Source organism: Hyla sarda, chromosome 6, assembly GCF_029499605.1.
Source record: "Hyla sarda isolate aHylSar1 chromosome 6, aHylSar1.hap1, whole genome shotgun sequence".
NCBI classification, from domain to species: domain Eukaryota; kingdom Metazoa; phylum Chordata; class Amphibia; order Anura; family Hylidae; genus Hyla; species Hyla sarda.
The window spans coordinates 218,879,719-218,900,370 of NC_079194.1; the positions used below are offsets into that span (position 1 = coordinate 218,879,719).

At 43.0% G+C, this 20,652-nt stretch overlaps 1 protein-coding gene across 8 annotated transcripts in view; it reads left to right on the forward strand.

The window, feature by feature from the left end:
* CSTPP1 (centriolar satellite-associated tubulin polyglutamylase complex regulator 1) overlaps positions 1-20,652 on the forward strand; it is a 173,628-nt gene that overhangs the window by 90,542 nt on the left and 62,434 nt on the right. For 5 of the 8 annotated variants that reach the window (XM_056526457.1, XM_056526459.1, XM_056526456.1 and 2 more), the window contains one exon: positions 19,714-19,844. The exons of the other annotated variants lie outside the window; for them this stretch is intronic. In XM_056526457.1, coding sequence (XP_056382432.1) covers positions 19,714-19,844 — 131 coding nt within the window. The remainder of the gene's footprint in view (positions 1-19,713; positions 19,845-20,652) is intronic. 8 annotated transcript variants of the gene reach the window in all.

A 20,652-nucleotide genomic window follows, 5' to 3' on the forward strand; every position in this document is an offset into this window, starting at 1 on the left:
TTCCTACTGTATTTTATGCAATGTACTGGATTTCTTAGCTGTGGCAGGTAGAACAATATATCACCGATGACAAGTGAAGTTCTACAAATACCTGTGAATGCAGGATGAATGTATCTCTCTGCAGCTGAGCTTATGTTACTGAAAGAATGATGAGTAACATGTGGATAGTAATGCTCTTGCATGTTCACCAACCACGGTTCAGTGCCGGGCTACTGTCCCAACTTACAGGTATGTAGGTGCAAGTTTGTTCCGCCTAGAATTGCTTCCTCTGCTGAGTCTTTTCCAGCAGCTGTCAAGACTGTCATTCTGCATTGGAACTGGGTTGCAGAGCATGGATTTTCCAGGACATGATGTGCCTGACAAACCAGTAAGTGAAAGAATCCCAGGCTCAATGAAACCCCTAATAACCTCAGCCCCCCCACCCAACACCGAACCTGTCATCTACTATTTTTCTACCCCTTTGGCTGTTTCCCACTCCTATGTAGTAAGTTCTTGTTTCTTTCGAGAGTATGACCTGGAGGAGGGGACAGTACCCAATGCCTTGCACACAACGCTGACCAAGGAGGAGACAATGGAGCCAGGTGTGTAACGAACAGATTTAATCCAATGCGACGCGTTTCACCGCGCTTGCGCGGTGAAACCGCGCAAGCGCGGTGAAACGCGTCGCATTGGATTAAAGGCTGCAGACCGGGATCATCTTATCAAACGCATATCCTGGTTGTGTGGGAGTGCACACAACCTGGCAGGGTGAGCCTTTACCTTTTCCCTCCCCTCCCACACACCTGTGATCCCGTTGATTCTCCACAAGGGAGCGCCTGTTTTTCTTTGTTTTGCACACAACAATGGAAGGTTTAGTTACTGCACACCCCACTGTGCTGCCCTGATCAAAGCCATATTCTCTTTTCCCACCAGTGCAGCTATTTGACAGCAGACCCTGTAGGCAGATGAGCAAAAGATTTGTAACTTACTGACCTCTTCAAGCCAAACAAAACAAGAGAAAAGCATTATAAAGAGCTTTAAATACTTCTTTGTCACCAAAAGGGTCATCATGGCATAGCAGAATTGTACTTTGTCAGCGACAAAGGGGTTAAGTCTTACTGCAGCCTAAAGCTATTGTCCTGCTCTAAACATTTGTGTGCGTCAGCACATACTACACACATGCACTGTCCTGGGGTATTCCGTAGCACTGCTGTGTTATATGACTTGTTTCAAGGTATAACTTGGTTTGACCAAATGTAGTAAAAATTAACTTTACAGAAGATGTTGCATCTTACACAATAAACATTTAATTAAAGGGTTGTCTTGTTTAAACCCCCCTACCTTCAGATACCCTCCTAGTGGATTCTGACTTAATGGAGAAGAGATCTCTATTCAAGAGCTTTATCCCTCTGTCTGAACTATAGTGGCTTTAAAGATCATCTCTAATTCTCAGAGACCTAAAATGTTTGTACGTTACATTGTCAGATTTCTGTGAACATATTTTCCCTGTGATGGTGCTGTTAAGGAAAGTGTGAGCACTCCCTGCCAGGCAAATACATATAGGCAGATTGTGTGGCTGCCATGGAGCCCCTTGAGAGGTAAAGCCCACTTACAAGTTAGCCATACAAATAAGATGTCTGTTGGCTAACATGTTAAAACTTTTGACAGAATCTGCACAGAAAAGCGCATTAGTCAATGAAACGTTTATTTCACCTATTCTTATGGTAAAATTTCATGTAAAATAAGCACCATTTCCGGGAGGCGCTGATTCCACAAGGAAATTCAGTGCCAAAGTTCCTCATTGAATGTCCGTAGTGTGGATGGGCCCTTAAACAGAGGCTGTAATGGATACCAATCAGTGGCATACGATTTTCATACACTAATGTGAAATCTATTTAAAATGGTACTCTGGGAAGTAAACTTATACCCTATCCACAGTATAGGGTATAAGTGTCTGATGGCAGGGGCTGTCACTCGGAAGGAGGGGGCTGGAGCACTCTGGGATCGGTTAAATTGAGGCGGGAGCAAGGCCCCGTATAGGAGATCGTGGGGGTCCCAGTGGTCAGACCACCAGCAATCAGACACTTATTACCTATCCTGTGGAAAGAAGATAAGTTTATTTCCCCCAGGTACCCCTTTAATAGATATCTTGTGAGTTTTTTATGATGGGTGCCATTGTAAGGTATCTGTTTCACAGATCCATAACTCATAGCCTATATTTTCATCCATTTAAAAGATAAGGCATAAAAGCTGGATTATATGCTGGCGAACAGCATTAAAAAGAGGGGTTACTTACATAATTCTGTACTGCAGATAAAAAGTTACCTCTTCCGATAGCATTGCTATAGTGCCGCTGTGCGCAATGGAGGCGGCGAGCCAGCTTGCCGAGCTCCCCCGCTTTCTCTATGCACAGTGCCATGCCCACCTATCTGATGAATATTCTAATTTCTTCACTCTCGGTGAAGAAATCAGATTATTCATATTATATTCATGGGGCGGAGCGTGACGTCACACGGGGGCGGAGGCGTGACGTCACACGCCGCCGGCCCTGCGGTCCACCGTAATCCGACCCGGAGCGAACACGCTCCAGGGACTGATTACAAACGGGGTGCCGCGTGCAAGATCACGGGGGTCCCCAGATGCGGAACTCCCGCAATCAGGCATCTTATCCCCTATCCTTTGGATAGGGGATAAGATGTGTAAGCACCGGAGTACCCCTTTAAACTAATACAGACCCCAGACCTGAATCCTTAAACTAATACAGACCCCAGACTTGACCACTTAAACTAATACAGACCCAGACCTGACATCAAAACTAATACAGGCCCCAGACAAGACCCCCTAAATTAATTAACAAACCCCAAACCATACGCCTAAACTAAAACAGACTTTTACTTTGTATTGACATGCTAATTGTTCCATAAATATGCTGCTAAACTGAAAACATATATATATATATATATTTGAGGTCAAAGAGACATATCTTGATTCTTTAGAACAAAAAACATAAAATTGCCATTTTCTGACCCCTAAAACTTTTTTTTTTTTTACTTTTGTGTTAACAAAAGGGTGTGGGGCTGATTTTTTGCACCATACTTTGTAGTTTTCATTGGTATTGATTTGTCTTGGATTAGACTTTTTGATACACGTCATGGGTTGGTGAGGGGTTAAACCAATACAAACTTGGCCCATAACCAGTGCACTGTGCCAGACTCCCCCCCTCCCCCCCATATCTTTGCCCTTCCCACCATATTTGACTCGCTCTGGTGTTCCTTGCACACTGCCTCACAGAAGCTGTTGGCAAGCTGCGGGATCCTTCAGGAGGAGGAGGTCAGAAAGTACAGTGTCACAGGAAATTTGGGATTTGTTGGAGTGGTGATGCCAGTAGAGGATACTAACCAGCCTCAGGACTTGACGTGGGGAACAATTATCACATACAAAGTCCCTTACCTTGCTAGTCAGGCGGTCAAGATTAGAAAAGAAAAGAGCTAAAGACAGTGGAGCTGCAGCTTGCTGCTGCCCACTGTGTCATAACGGAAAGCATCCTGTCAAAAATCTGACTACTTGGGCAAATTGCCAGTCCGGGCCTGCTTGAACGAGTATGTTAGAATTTTTATACTCTATCACTTTAAAGAGATTATACCAGGGAAAACCCATTGATGGCCGATTCACAGGATAGCTGATTTAATCGTTTTGGCCATTGAAAACAATAGGAAAAACAATAGGCCAAATGGGGGAAATTCATCAAGGGTGGAGTAGGTGCATGTCATTTTGCTCCATTACTTTGTGTGGGGAAAACTGTGTATCTGCACCAAATTTATTACATGGTGCAGGGCATGTGATAAATCTGGTGCTGATCACATTTCTTAGTTCACTTTCCTACTCCACTTTGTATGGTGATTTCTCTGCGACTTTTTGTGTGACTTTTTAACTTGTTCAACAAATGTGCAACTTCTTAATAATGCTCTCCACAGACAGTTTGTAAGCCAAGTCAGATATGGTGTAGATTTGCACCTCAGTTACTGCAGTTGTGCCAAACTATGCGACAAACTGAAATGTTGCACATCGTAAATTCCTGACCACTGCATGATAACAACTGATATCACACTTGGTATGTTCTTTTTTTTTTTTTTTTTTTTTTTTTTAAGATCTTCTCAGGCAAAAATCACAATGCAAAGTCTCTAAACATTATAGCCCTACCAAAGCCAGGAAAGACACCAGACAAACCCCAAGATCTACACCCAATATCATTGTTCAATTCGGATCAAAAATTTTACACCAAATTATTAGCACAACGTCTTAAACCCCTACTCCCGAATATTATACATCAAGACCAAATAGGTTTTGTCTCAGGCAGACAGGCCAGCAATGGTACAAGGAGACTAATCAATTTGATAGAGTGGATTATGGCAAAAAGGACTCCTCTGCTTCTCTCCCTTGATGCATAGAAGGCGTTCAATAGAATCCACTGGGGATTCCTTTAAGAAACACTATTGGAATTTGGTATCCCCCCATCTTATAATAAAAGTAGTTCTTACAATGTACAAAGCCCCTCAGCCAGAATATATGTCAACAATCCCTTCTCTTCCCCCCTTTCTTATTTCAAACGGAACACGACAGATGCCCCCTATCACCACTTTTATTTGTTTTGGTCATTGAACCATTAGCTTCAAATACCCGAAATAACCACTCTGTTACAGGAATATTACTCAATGGCCGGCAAAATAAACTTAGTTTGTTCACAGACGACATCATGATGATGCTTACAAAACCAAACCACTCCCTTTCTGCACTCCAACACGAACTCGACCTCTTCAGCACACTATCGGATTATAAAATCAATCAATCCAAATCTAACATTTTCAGCATTTCGATCACAAAAAATTTAGAACAAAAGTTAAAAAAAGACTTCCCCTATACTTGGATGATAGATTCTATACCATTTTTAGGCATTAACCTATCTAACAACCTTTCAAAAATGCTAAATCTAAACTTAAAAACTTAAAAAATCTATACCAAGCTATTGAAAGCGAACTAAAAACACTTTGTCAAATTCAATGGAGTTGGTTGGGTAGATGCAATTTATATAAAATGTTCATCCTCCTGAAGATCACCTACTATATGAGAACACTCCTGATTTCTTTTCCGAAAAAACGTATGTCCAAACTCCACTCACAGATGCTAAATTTCATTTGGGACTCTAAAAAAACCCAGAATAGCTACGTCAACCCTCACAGAAAAATACCATCATGGAAGAATAGGATTGCCTAATCTAGATGCTTACCAAAAATCATTACTATTCAAATAGTCGCATGAATGCTTTCAGAATTCTTCTTCTGAAAAATGCCAAGATCTCAGGAAAACTACCTAAGAAAAGTGATATCTATGACTTTTTCAATTCAGACCCCTAATCCATAATAAAATTCCATATCACCAAAAATGGGAACAAGAACTGGGGAAATCTTTGTCAATTAAAGATTGGACACAAGCCACTAATAACTTCAGAAAGGCCTCAAAATGTATTGCACACAGAGAGCAACAGTTTATAACCACATCTCGATGGTATTATACGCCATCAAGGCTCAGCAAAGTGGACGATAATCATTCAGATCTCTGTTGGAGATCATGCGGAGGAAAAGGCTTACTCAAACACATACTATGGGGCTGCCCCCCTATTAGCTAGACTCAAAGATGATATAACTACCCTAATACGACTCATCGCAAAATCTCATGTAGAGGTCACTATTGCTTTTACACATAGGACTAGACAGTTTTGACTACAGTATTTTTCGCCGTATAAGACGCACTTTTTCTTCCCCAAAACTGGGGGTAAAAAGTCGGTGCCTCTTATACGGCGAATACACCCCTATCGCGGCGGTCCCTGCGGCCATCAACGGCCGGGATCCGCGGCTAATACAGGACATCACCGATCGCGGTGATGCCCTGTATTAACCCTTCAGACGCAGCAATCAAAGCTGACCGCTGCGTCTGAAGGGAAAGTGACACTAATCCGGCTGTTCAGTCGGGCTGTTCGGGACCGCCGCAATTTCACCGCGGCGGTCCCGAACAGCCCGACTGAATAGCCGGGTTAGTGCTTACAGGACACCGGGAGGGACCTTACCTGCCTCCTCGGTGTCTTCTCCGTTCAGGGATCCCCTATATGGCCGGCGCTCTCCTTCCTCGTCATCACGTTGTCGCGTACGTGCGTCTGCGTGCGTAACGACGTGATGGCGGCGACGGAGAGCGAGGATACCCGGCCGGCAGCAGAGACGTTCCGGAGCGACAGGGACACCGCGACAGCGATGGAGCGACATCCAGGGCAGCGGTGACGGGTCCGGAGCGGCGGGGACACGTGAGTATTACCTCCTATGCAGTGGTCTTCAATCTGCGGACCTCCAGATGTTGCAAAACTACAACTCCCAGCATGCCCGGACAGCCGGCCGGCTGTCCGGGCATGCTGGGAGTTGTAGTTTTGCAACATCTGGAGGTCCGCAGGTTGAAGACCACTATTGGGTTCAAAATTTTTATTTTTTTAGATTTTGCACCTATAAATTGGGTGCGTCTTATATGCCGGTGCGTCCTATAGGGTGAAAAATACGGTAATTGACCAAAACTCCAGTTAGTCACATCATATTAGCCTATAAATTGTCCTTAATAAAACAATGGGAATCGAAAACAATTCCTAACATTGCAGAAATTATTGAAACTGTTTCTACGACTTGCATCTATGAACAAATGTACAAATACGCTAATTCTTTCAGAAAAAGTTCTTAACGGATCATATGGAGACGGAGTCATAATTATAAAAGTCTTTATTATGGAAGATACCTGATACTCAATGATTCTTCTTGTTTGTTTCTGTTTTTGTTCTATGTAAACTATTGGTTTATGCCTTTTGATATATTTTACATGCACACTTCTATGATGTAATAGAAGAGCATACTATATGTTTTTCTTTCTCACGTTAGATTAACATATTTCGTTTTCTTTTTTCTGTCTAATTTTGTGAAAAATTAATAAAAACAATTGTAAGAAAAGTCTCTAAACAGCATCTGAGACAAACTGTGTGACAAATTTACCCCACAAAACCAGGGTAAGACCAATGATAACTCTCACATTCCCCCCCCCCCCCCCCCATTATTCTACTTACAGGGTTGCTCCCACCATCCTATTTTTTTTCTGTCCCTGCCTATTGCCAATCTATCCCTAACCCACTCCCTGCTTTTAATTTTTATTTTTACTATATTAAAAATAACTTTTTTTCTGCCTGGTAGTATGCTCACTACCAGGCACACTTCCCCAGCAGGCACCACGTCACTGATGCCTGCTGGGGGGGACTTCCGCCCTTAGTTCATCTGCACAGTGTGCCTCCAGCTGTTTCACCACTACAACTCCCTGCTTGCCCTGATATCTATTGGCTGTCAGGGCATGCTGGGAGTTGTAGTATTGAAACAGCTGGAGGCACCCTGTGTAGATAAACTATTAGTTAGTTACATGCGGCGCGACGGCGCTAGCCCGTTCCCTCCGTTTCCCCCCCCCCCCCGCGCCATACCCCGTTCCCTCTATCACAACCCCCCCCCCCCCCGCATACCCCGTGCCCTCCATCACAAACCCCCCTCCTGCGTACTCCGTTCCCTCATTACACTTACTGCAGAGTCCGGCAGCGGGCGCGCAGGGACAGCGGCGGCGACGAGGCGGCGGCGGCGATGTGCGGGAGGAGTGGCCTCCCAGCCAGTGGCCGGGGAGCCAATGCGCTCGCTCCCTGCCTGTCTGATTGACAGGCAGGGAGTGAGTGCAGCCTAACTGAAAAAGGACTGATTGCCAGGCCAAAATCAGTCCTTTTTCAGGCGTGACCTCACGCCAGGCTGCAGCCGGCCACTAGGAGGGAGACCCCTAGTGGCCGGTTTTCAAATGTAAATTAAACCGTTTTAATAAAATAAAAAATAATAAAAGTATATTAGAGATATGTTGTAGTACATAAGTACTACAACATATCAAAAAATAAAGTTGGTGACAGTGCCCATTTAAAGATCACAAGAGAATTTTTAATTACCGTATTTTTCACCCTATAGGACGCTCCGGCATATAAGACGCACCCAATTTTAAATGAGGAAAATCTAGAATACAATGTAAAATATAGGTCACAGTGATCTTCAACCAGCGGACCTCCAGATGTTGCAAAACTACAACTCCCAGCATGCCCGAACAGCCGTTGCCTGTCCGGGCATGCCAGGAATTGTAGTTTTGCAACATCTGGAGGTCCGCAGGTTGAAGACCACTGGTATAGGAAGTTGTACTCCCCTGTCCCCACCGCTCCGGACCCGTCACCGCTGCCCTGGATGTCACCCTCCATCGCTGTCGCCGCATCCCCGGGGTGTCCCCGTCGCTACGGAACGTCTCTGCTGCCGGGTATCCTAGCTCTCCGTCGCCACCATCACGTCGGCTATTGGATGACGGGGCGGCGTGCGTGACAACGTGATGATGACAAAGGAGAGCGCCGGCCATGCAGGGGATCCCGGCACGGAGCAGACACTGAGGAGGCAGGTAAGATCCCTCCCGGTGCAGCTGGGTTAGTGTTATTTCCGCTTCAGACGCGGCGGTCAGCTTTGATCGCCGCGTCTGAAGGGTTAATACAGGGCATCACCGCGATCGGTGATGTCCTGCATTAGCCGCGGGTCCCGGCCGTTGATGGCCGCAGGGACCGCCGCAATAGGTGTGTATTCGCCGTATAAGACGCACCGACTTCCCCGGCGTCTTATCCGGCAAAAAATACGGTAATTTACCAGAAACTGGTCCCAAAAATGGAAATCAGGCAGAAAAAATATTCTAAAGATAAGCAAATTTTTTGTCTTATTTAAATTTCGTCGAGAACATACTTTGGGATGTTTTGTCGGGTTTTAAATATGTAATATATTTGAGTTTGATGGACACGACTTTCTTCATTTCTTGGAGGGATTGTTTTTAGTGGGTGCTTAATATATTCTAAGCACCACGTTTTTTGTTTTATTCGATTTACTTGTTTTTTTCAGCCTTGTGGTAATTTACTGTGTTTTTTTTAATCTTCTTCGTTATTCCTTGAGGGAAATCTCTGACTAGGATGCTGATTTCCTTCTAGGAGAGTCAGTCAAGACTTGTTGACTTGGCACAGAATTGAAGAAGGGGTTTGAGTAGGGGTGGTACCTGGCATCTTATGACCTTTTATGTTGCTTGTCTACAGGTTTCTGTGATTGCTGAAACGTTTCTGCCCTGGCACAGGGCCCATACCTAATTTTAAAACAACCTGAGACAATGGAGCTCATTGAAATGTGTCTGTTTGCCTGAGGCACGGGCAGCTGCATAGGCCACACTGTACTTCACTGCTTGTAGTCCATGTCCGCCCGATCACAATGTTCTGTATATCCCTATCTGCTCAGCATTGCAGGTGTCTAGAAATCACATAGGACCAGCATCCTAGGTGTTAACCAGTCAGCTTATGTGTTTGACAGTTCTTAATTATAAAAGAAAGTCTATATTGATCTATGCTCAGATCTGATTTTACATGCCTGAGTCTTGAGAAGTTTTTTCTGGCGTGCACCGATAAACCACTGCTTAATAACCAGTCTTAGGTGCGGTTCATCAACAGGAATTCTATATGTTACCCCTTTTCATTATATTGTATGGATGGATGTAATCTTTACTTATTTGCTCTGATCAGCCATAACATTAAAACAGTAGCTTTTACACTGATACATGAGGTGAATAACACTGATGATCTGGTGACAGTGGCGCCTGTTAAGCAGTGGAGTATATTCGGCAGCAAGTGAATATTCAGTACTAGTAACTGATGGTTGGAAGCTGGAGTCCAACACCATGCTGGGAGTTGTAGTTTTGTAACAGCTGGAGTCACCCTACTTAGGAAATATTGATCTCTGTCCTAAATCTATTCCCTATCTATCTATCTATCTATCTATCCATCTCAGTGTTTCCCAACCAGGGTGCCTCCAGCTGTTGCAAAACTACAACTCCCACCATGCTGGGAGTTGTAGTTTTGCAACTGCTGGAGTCACCCTGGTTGCGAAACATTGATCTATGTCGTATATCTATTCCCTATCTATCTATCTATCTCAGTGTTTCCCAACCTGGGTGCCTCCAGCTGTTGCAAAACTACAACTCCCAGCATGCTGGGAGTTGTAGTTTTGCAACAGCTTGAGTCACCCTGGTTTGGAAACATTGATCTATGTCCTATATCTATTCCCTATCTATATATCTGTCTATCTCAGTGTTTCCCTACCAGGGTGCCTCCAACTGTTGCAAAACTACAACTTCCAGGATGCTGGGAGTTGTAGTTTTGTGGTTTTGCAACAGCTTGAGTCACCCTGGTTTGGAAACATTGATCTATGTCCTATATCTCTTCCCTATCTATCTATCTATCTATCTATCTATCTCTCTATCTATCTCTCTATCTGTCTCAGTGTTTCCCAACCTGGCTGCCTCCAGTGGTTGCAAAACTACAACTCCCAGCATGCTGGGAGTTGTAGTTTTGCAACCGCTGGAGGCACCCTGTTCAGGAAACACTGATCTATGTCCTATCTTTCTATCTATCTATCTTTATTTCTCGGTGTTTCACAATCTCCAGCCTCCAGCTGTTACAAAACTACAACTCCCAGCATACCCTAACCACAGCTTAGATCATACTGGGAGCTGTCATTCACATGGTAAAAACTTTACCCTTACGTGGCAATTAGTATATATGATTATAATAATGTAAATAATTTTCCACAGGGGGGGGGGGGGGGGTGACACCGTTTCCTACCGCATTGGGTGGCACCAACCCTAGCAACAAAACTGGGCTGTGTAGCCACAGACCAGTCAGAGTTCTCATGCTGAATACTGTCTACGACTAAAAGCCCCTTCAGTGGCGTGGTCATTAGAACTGGAGCAATGGAAGAAGGTGGCCTGGTCTGATGAATCACGTTTTTTTGGGGCTTTTTTCGTTATCACAGGGACAGCCAGGTGAATTTACCAAGAGAGGGCACCAGGATGCACTATGGGAAGAAGATGAGCTGGCAGAGGCAGTGTGAAGCTCTGGGCTGTGTTGGGTTGTGGCATTCATATGGATATTACTGTGATACATATTACCTACCTAAACATTGTACAGATCAAATCCCCCTAATGGCAGTATTCTTTTTTTATTATGATAAGCCCCAGCCTTGCTGCAAAAACTGTTCGGGAATAGTTTGAGGAACATGACAAGATCTCCTGATCTCAATCTGTGGGATGTGCTGGAAAAACCAGTTGGATTATTTTAAGACCCTACCTCACAACCTACAGGACCTAAAGTATCTGCTGCAAGTAGGGTTGCCACCTTTCTTGCAAAAAAAAAAATACCGGGCCATGCTAATTTGCATAATTAATTATATATGCGTAACATAACAGGATACACATATTTGGGGAAAATTTTGTCCTATTCTAACCCCTATAACTTTTTTTATTTCACCTTACCCGGGCCTGTATGAAGGCTCATTTTTTTTGTGCCCCGATCTGTAGTTTTTAACAGGAATTTTTTTTTGTTTTGATGTGACTTTTTGTTCGCTTTTTTAAATTAAATTCGGGAGTTGCAGTTAGTTACTAACTACAACTCCCAGCATGCCCTGATACAGCCTTTAGCTCAGCAGCTGCCTCAAACAAAAACTACAACTCACAGCATGTTGGACTATATATTAGTATATAGTATAGGCCAGTGTTTCCTAACCAGGGGTGCCTCCAGCTGTTCAAAACTACAACTCCCAGCATGTTGGACTATATATTAGTATATATTATAGGCCAGTGTTTCCTAACCAGGGGTGCCTCCAGCTGTTAAAAACTACAACTCCCAGCATGCCCGGACAGCCAACGGCTGTCCGGGCATGCTGGGAGTTGTAGTTTTGTAACAGCTGCAGGTGCTCTGGTTGGGAATCACTGGTATACATTATGATGTAACATTCCTGAAGTTGAAGAATTGATTGGAAAAATCATTGCATTGCCGGTATTTTTAATATAAAAATACTGGCAGGGTGCCCAAAATACCGGCCTTGCTGGTAAAATACCAGCCAGGTGGCAACCCTAGCTGCAAATCTTAGTAACTTATGCCATAGGGCACATTTAGAGATCTTGTGGAGTCTGTTCTTTGATGGGTCATAGTTCTTTTGGCAGCATGAGGGAGACATACAGACCAAAGACCAATACAGTGATCCCTCAACATACGATGGTAATCCGTTCCAAATAAACCATCATTTGTTGAAACCATCGTATGTTGAGGGATCCATGCAATGTTAAATATAGGAAGGTGTACTCACCTGTCCCCGCCGCTCCGGACCGTCACCGCTGCCCTGGATGTCGCCGTCCATCGCTGTCGCTGTGTCCCCGCCGCTCCAGAACATCTCCGCTGCCCGGGATTGTCGTTACTTATCGCCGTCATCTGGTCGCTACGCACAACACTCCTATTGGATGACGGGACGGCGTGCGCGGCGATGTGATGACGACAATGGAGAGCGACGGCGATGCAGGGGATCCCGAAGAGGACGGTCCTGAGCGCCAGGAACATGTAAGCGATCGTCACTGGACCACACGGGGCACCTTAAACGGCTATCCGGCAGCAGCTGAAGCAGTCTGCGCTGCCGTATAGACATTTATGCGATGGCCCCGACATACAAAAGCATCGTATGTTGATGCTGCCTTCAACATGCGATGGCCTCTGAGAGGCCATCGTATGTTGAAATTATCATATGTTGGGGCCATCGTAGGTCAGGGGGTCACTGTATCTGTGAAAAACTTGATTTGTTGAGTACAGATCTTGACTATACTTGAAAAGTTATTGGTGGTCAATAAGTTAAACTCCATAAATAGATCAGGCTACAAAAACCTAGACAGACCTAATGTGAATGATGTCATTCTGTAAAATGGACATCTGAGATCTCTACTGTATGTCCAGCTTAACTTGGTGACAACTATGCTGCTTCATAGTTGAACTCTAAGGGGTAAAAAGAATAAAGCAGACTCCAGTTTCACTTCTTGGAAATCCCATTTTCCAATTAAGAGTAGCGTTATGTAAGATTTGCAGTAATTTTACGCCACGTATGTGTAAATGGTGATGAATAAAGTTGTGATTGTTTATGTATTTTAAACTACATTTTTCCATGTTTTTAAGAAGTGACTGGTGAATCATGCTTATTTCTGGATGTTTTCTCCCAAGCCCAGGCAGTCACCTACTCCTAGACTGAAATTACACGGATGTGTAATTTCCCTTCAGTTTTCATCTATATGTTTTTCTTGAATGTCATAACAACCCATTTAGTCTGTGGATGCTTCTAGATGCTCCACCATTTCTGTAAACATGTTGTGCATCCAAATCCTGTCTTTAGTATTATGGTTTGCTGGTTATTGAGATCACTTCTGTCCAAGCATGGTTGTTAATGGAGGCACCTTCCTGCTGAACTGTGTGTCAACATGATGGGTCTTCAAAGAAAAAACTAAAACCCACTAATAGCTTTAGGGCTCGTTCACACTCCGGACATTCAGCCGATGGAGTTCTGCCTGCTGAATGTCTGCTTGTAGTAGGCTCCACCGGAATCATTGATGGTAGGACTGTGCAGACGAACTCCATCTGATAGACAGCAATGCGGTCCGGCGGAATACCGCCCAAAGAATGAAGATGTTCACTCTTTTGGTGGTTGTACTTTCTGCTTGCAGAATTTTGCTGCAGTGATTCCGAAGTCTGAAGAGAGCAGCATAATCCCTTTGAAAACAATAGAATTCTGCTTCAAGTGAATTTCTGAAGTGGAATTCAGCCAGCGGAATGTCCGCGGTGTGGGTGAGCCCTTAAGGGGGTACTCCACCCCTAGACGTCTTATCGCCTATCCAAAGGATAGTGGATAAGATGTCTGGTCGGGAGGTGTCTGCCCTCTGGGACCCCCCACAATCTCCATGCAGCACCTGGCTGCCATGCTCCCTCCCATAGACATGAATGGAGGGGGCTTGTTGTGACGTAACGAGGGGGCGGCATTACGTCACGACTACGGCCGCCTGCACCAAGCGTTCTGAACATAATGCTCAGAACGCTGGGTGCTGTACAGAGATTTTGGACAGGGGATAAGCTGTCTAGGGGTGGAGTACCCCTTTAAGCTGTTAGATTTTTCTTTCACTTTTCATTAAAGGACCATCAAGCTCATATTTATCACACCCAACCCCCCTCTGATATCTATATGCATATTATTTTAATAAAAGAGACTACAAAACACCTACAGGGGACACTTGTAGCACATTTACCTTCATATGGACAGACCAGATCTAAATGCACAAATTCATACTTCCATAATTTAAATGGCAATTGTCATAGAAAAAAAAATTCATATGATACAGCAGTTAAAATAAATAAGATTTGTAATTTACTCCTGAAAATAAAAAGTTTTATTTTTTATTTTTTTTATGTCACTTTCATGGCCTTATAAATCTGGCCACTAGGGGTCTACCTTCTGGTTCAGACCACATTCAGTCTGCTTAAAAGCACAAACAGAGAGCAAGTGCTATTCAATGCCTATGGCCAGAAAGCACTTTCTGAGTTTGGTCTCCTGCCAGTCAAGCAGGAGACCAAAGTCTGTGCTTTTGAGCAGACTGAATGCAGTCTGGACCAGAAGGGAGACCCCCTAGTGGTCAGATTTATAAGGCCATGAAAGTGACATAAAAAATACATATTTTTTTTTACAGGGAGTAAATTACAAATCTTATTTATTTTACCTGCTGTATAATATGCAAAAATTATTTTAATGACCGTGCCCATTTAAAGCTTCTGTGACCCAATGCAATATCTGTACCTGGGTCCCCACCTACCACATATTATTTATAATCTCATATATGGCAAAGGAGCCCTTGGACAGTTTCATACACAATGGCCTGGATTTAGCTTCTACCTTCTTCACTCTGTTAGCTACACCCCTGAACAAAATACAATAATCATTTTCACCAAGAGATCATCATGTCAGCCTCAGGCTGTAAATGTGATCTTTGTCACTATATGACCAATTTATCACTTACAAAAGAGATAAGTGTCTTTCATCTTTGGGTTATGTATTGGCAGAGGATAAAGCTTTAGTTCAGAATGTCACAGCTGTATGTCGCTGTTCACACCTTGTTTTATGCCTTTTTTGAAGTTTTACACTGGTAGGATCTCCCAATTCATACTGCTACGAGGTATTTACTTTTTAATGTATTCTTTTATTAGAAAAAGCATTACAAATTACATTTTATATATGCCTAAAGCAAAGTTAGAGTAAAAAAGACATAAAAAACAATATATACATGTACAATATTAACGTTTATGTTAAGAAACAGCATAAACACATTACTAATATACTAGGATATACCCTAAGAGGAGCCACCAGTAAAATTTGACACTATTGCAGCAGCTTATAGGCAATAAGGCAAGAAACCAAGCCAAACATATGTTATGACCAGAAAAGGAAAATAAATAGAGAGAAAAGAATCAAATAACATAAAAGAAATGGAAAAAAAGGGGAAAATTGACAGAGGGGAGAGGAGTTGGGGAAAGGGGACAGAAGATCTAGTCACTTGATGCCAAAGTGAGCCAGAATCCAAAATGAACCCACTAGGCTTGGAAAAATGTTCATGAACTGCTGCTACTAAGGGAACCACATAATAAAAATGAGTCCTTAGCTATAAGTCCCTCCATTTACATATTTTTTTTCAGCTCCACTAACCATAGTCTTCCAGTGACAGAGATGACCATAGTCTTCCAGTGACAGAGATGACCATAGTCTTCCAGTGACAGAGATGACCATAGTCTTCCAGTGACAGAGATGACCATAGTCTTCCAGTGACAGAGATGACCATAGTCTTCCAGTGACAGAGATGACCATAGTCTTCCAGTGACAGAGATGACCATAGTCTTCCAGTGACAGAGATGACCATAGTCTTCCAGTGACAGAGATGACCATAGTCTTCCAGTGACAGAGATGACCATAGTCTTCCAGTGACAGAGAAGACCATAGTCTTCCAGTGACAGAGATGACCATAGTCTTCCAGTGACAGAGATGACCATAGTCTTCCAGTGACAGAGATGACCATAGTCTTCCAGTGACAGAGATGACCATAGTCTTCCAGTGACAGAGATGACCATAGTCTTCCAGTGACAGAGATGACCATAGTCTTCCAGTGACAGAGATGACCATAGTCTTCCAGTGACAGAGATGACCATAGTCTTCCAGTGACAAGGAATGACCATGCGACCAGCTGTCAAGAAATGCCTTAGGAGCTCCTTTTTTTGCCTTTGCCAAAGATTTTGGGATTAAAGACAAAACAAGGTCGCCTGTAAGGTATTAGGGACCTGAGCACCTAAGTAGGCCCGATACAACTGTAAGATAGCACCCCAGAATGATTTCATTAGTGAGAATAAGATTTGTTTTTCTTATTTATTAACCATAGTTTAAGCCTAGATTTAAGTACTCTCATTTCACAAATATGGGATTACCATTGTGATTAGGATTTTCAGGTTCACATTTCTGTCTGTAGGGGGCAGTATTCTAGTAGCTATTGCTGTTAAAGGGGTTTTCCGGTGAAAATTTAAAAACTTTAAAGCACAGATCCAAATTCATTTTTCACAATTGTGCAGCCCATAGCACAATAGCAATGTGTTTATATGTCTTTTCTTGATATGCTTGCTCTAAATACCTGTTGGCCGGTCCTGGAAAATCATATAAACACCTTCTGTGCTGGAGCCCTTCTACTGGTCTCCTAGGGAACCATACCTAGTGCAAGATCCAGCGCCATACAATGTGATAGTTCTGGGTCTCGTGCAGGGTACAATTTCACAGGAGACCAGTGCAAGACTGTAGCACAGATAAAAAAATATGTGTGTAAACCTAGCCTTCCAGAATCAACATTAGGGTGTATTCACATGTACAGTATCTCTTAATATTTGATGCTGCAGATTTGAAGCTACAGATTTTAATGTAAACTAAATAATTGAACACAGCATCAAATCTGCAACAGATCCTGTACCCTCATTGTGCATTTGTAAATTGAAATGGAGCCTTTCCCATTCACACCACATCAGGATAAAGAGGTATGCATGGGGGAAAGCGGCAAAACATGGTCCGTAAAGAATGACATTAACTTCCATAGTGACAGAGACACAAATAAGACCTAGGATTGGGACACTGTATAAATATTTGATAAAAACATTTCCTAAAACATTTTAGGAGAAAGAGAGGTCGATGGGTGGGATTGGTAGGGGATATTGGGGAAGACGCTTTGGAAAATATATCGGAAATATAGATGAGTGAACTTACAGTGATTCAATTCGTCACAAACTTCTCGGCTCGGCGGTTGCTTACTTTAGCCTGCATAAATTCGTTCAGCTTGCAGGTGCTCCGGTGGGCTGGAAAAGGGGAATACAGGCCTAGGAGAGAGTCTCCTAGGACTGTATCCACCTTTTCCAGCCCACCGGAGAACCTGAAAGCTGGACTAATTTATGCAGGCTAAAGTAAGCAACCGCCGAGCTGCGAAGTTCGTGACGAATCAAATTACTGCAAGTTCGCTCATCTCTAATTGGGAAACATAACAAGGTGTTCTCAGAATAAAATGCACCAGGTGATTCAATCCAGAACAGCTTTTTAGTTATACTAATAGTTGAATTATGTAGAATTAAATGTCGGGATAATGCCAGTTGTCCAAAGTGTGGGGATGAAGGAGCGGACTTCATTCATTTCATTTGGGGTTGCCCAGAAATTGTTAGGTTTTGGGCCAAAATATTTGCATATATGGAGGGAAAGTTGGGACGCCCAGTAGATAGGTCAATTAAATCAGTAATATTGGGGGATCTTATGGATATAGGAAAATTTAATTTACTTAATCTTAAACTGTTCTTCTTTGCCAAGCTGGTCGTTTTGAGGCTCTGGTTTGATGGGAAGACTCTGTCAATTGAGAAATAGAAGCTCCTGGTGGATAAAATAAGAGGTTATGGAGAGATGATGTTGAAAGGGTCGAAGAAAGCTCTTAGACAGTTTCAGGGATCCTGGTCCTATTGGGGTTAATCCCCTTTTGTTTGCATTTTAATGGTTAATGTGGTTCTCTATGGAGACAGAAGGAGGATTAGGGGGGGTATAAAAAATGGCATATATATAATTTGTCTTTAGTATTGGACCATGATTTTATGATATTTGTATATATGTTAAATTTATAAATAAAAAATTATTTAAAAAAACAAAAAAAAAAACTTTCATACTTCCCTCCAAAAGGCAGAGAGCTGCCAGCATTCCCACAACACAAGTAAAATGGACCCAGGGTGACCAAAACCACTCCAACAGAAAGGCAAGGTAGCAGGGAACATTTTGTAGAGGCAAGTACCAACGAGTAAGAAGCTTAAAACCTGCCTCTTGGTACCTACTGGAGATGGAAGATGAATGCACCCAACAGAACAGAGTACCCCGCTGAGACCATGGGTCCCTATCCCAGGTTGCTATGTAACTGGGCAGGAGGAGTCCAGGGAGGACCCCAACAGGGCATAAACCCCTGAGAGTGTAAGGCGTACCACATTGGAGCTGGAAAAGAGCAGCACAAAGGAGGAGAGAAAATACCAAAGCTGCTGAGCCCACCAAAAACCTAACCACTCGGAATGCTTCTTTAAGTCTCTTAGTGCTCAGAATTGAATGCACTTGAAAAATGACAGTAAATATACAGTACAGACCAAAAGTTTGGACTCACCTTCTCATTCAGAGTTTTCTTTATTTTCATGACTATGAAAATTGTAGATTCACACTGAAGGCATCAAAACTATGAATTAACACATGTGGAATTATATGCATAACAAAAAAGTGTGAAAATATGTCATATTCTAGGTTCTAGCCACCTTTTGCTTTGATTATTGCTTTGCACACTCTTGGCATTCTCTTGATGAGCTTCAAGAGGTAGTCACCTGAAATGGTCTTCCAACAGTCTTGAAGGAGTTCCCAGAGATGCTTAGCACTTGTTGGCCCTTTTTGCCTTCACTCTGCGGTCCAGCTCACCCCAAACCATCTCGATTGGGTTCAGGTCCGGTGACTGTGGAGGCCAGGTCATCTGGCGCAGCACCCCATCACTCTCCTTCTTGGTCTAATAGCCCTTACACAGCCTGGAGGTGTTTGGGGTCATTGTCCTGTTGAAAAATAAATGATGGTCCAACTAAACGCAAACCGGATGGAATAGCATGCCTCTGCAAGATGCTGTGGTAGTCATGCTGGTTCAGTATGCCTTCAATTTTGAATAAATCCCCAACAGTGTCACCAGCAAAGCACCCCCACACCATCACACCTCCTCCTCCACACCAGCACACCTGTGAAGTGAAAACCATTTCAGGTGACTACCTCTTTAATCTCAACAAGAGAATGCCAAGAGTGTGCAAATCAGTAATCAAAGCAAAAGGTGGCTACTTTGAAGAACCTAGAATATGACATATTTTCACACTTTTTTGTTATGTCTATAATTCCACATGTGGTAATTCATAGTTTTGATGCCTTTAATGTGAATCTACAATTTTCATTGTCATGAAAAGAAAGAAAACTCTGAATGAGAAGGTGTGTCCAAACTTTTGGTCTGTACTGTATCTTAAAAATTGTTGTTACTTCCCTTTCCCCGCTCCCACACAACTTGTGATCCTTGATGTTATTACTGTTATTATTAGGATGATGTGTCCGCCAAATAACCTGTGCTTCTCTCCCTCTATAGTTTCACCAGTGTTTCTCAAGGAACTCACATCCTTTTCAGAGAGTTTGCCTTTGTTCAGTGCACACCACACAACAGAGCATCTTTTCTACGTCTCTTCTGGAGGTGTTTCAGGACAATCGCAAAGAATGGAGGTAAGAGCAAGCAGACAGTGGGGGGTTATTTTGTTTTTTGCATAGCCAGCAGAAGATATGCTTTGATGTGGGTACCATCTGCATTTAGAAGCTCGCAGTGGGGGGCTTGTAATCTGCGGCTTTGTCAGCTTAAGAAGGATTTTATGAATTTTTCATCCTATAATGAGACAATATGGACATCTAAGACAGTTATAAAGAACGAATGTAAATTAGTTGTTTTCTTCAACTGCGGCTAGCCTTTATGGTCTGTAAGTATCTACCCGAGCAAGTGTATTGGAAATATTCTAATGAATTATTAATCATTAGTTGTTTTTTTTTTTTTTTGCTGCTTTATGGATGACATCTAGTGCATATGAATGCTGACTTTAATGTTAAGAATACAATATGGTAAGGGACATGCATAGAGGACAGATGATCCCACAGCTCCCTACCCTCTTTATATGACCCTTAGGCCAGTTCCTTTCGGCCTTGCTTGCTAGTATTACATTACTCCTGAAGAGGTCAATCCTGCTGAGGTTTTCACTGCTGGTAGAGAAACAAAAGGAATAAACTTAGGGCTTTTATAGCACCAACATATTCTGAAGCACAGTGTAGAGATTGTCACCATTCACATCAGTCCCTGTCCCTACACAGTCTAATGTCCCTTTCTAAAGCTGACCATACACTTTAGGTAATTGTTGGCTGAACCCACCAATACAATGTGTTAGGAGGCCTCTTGATTCTCCCCCGATAGTTGGCTATATACCACATTTGATAAAAGTTGGGCCTATATAGTCTATCTCTATGATAAACAAGGTGGTGGTAGACT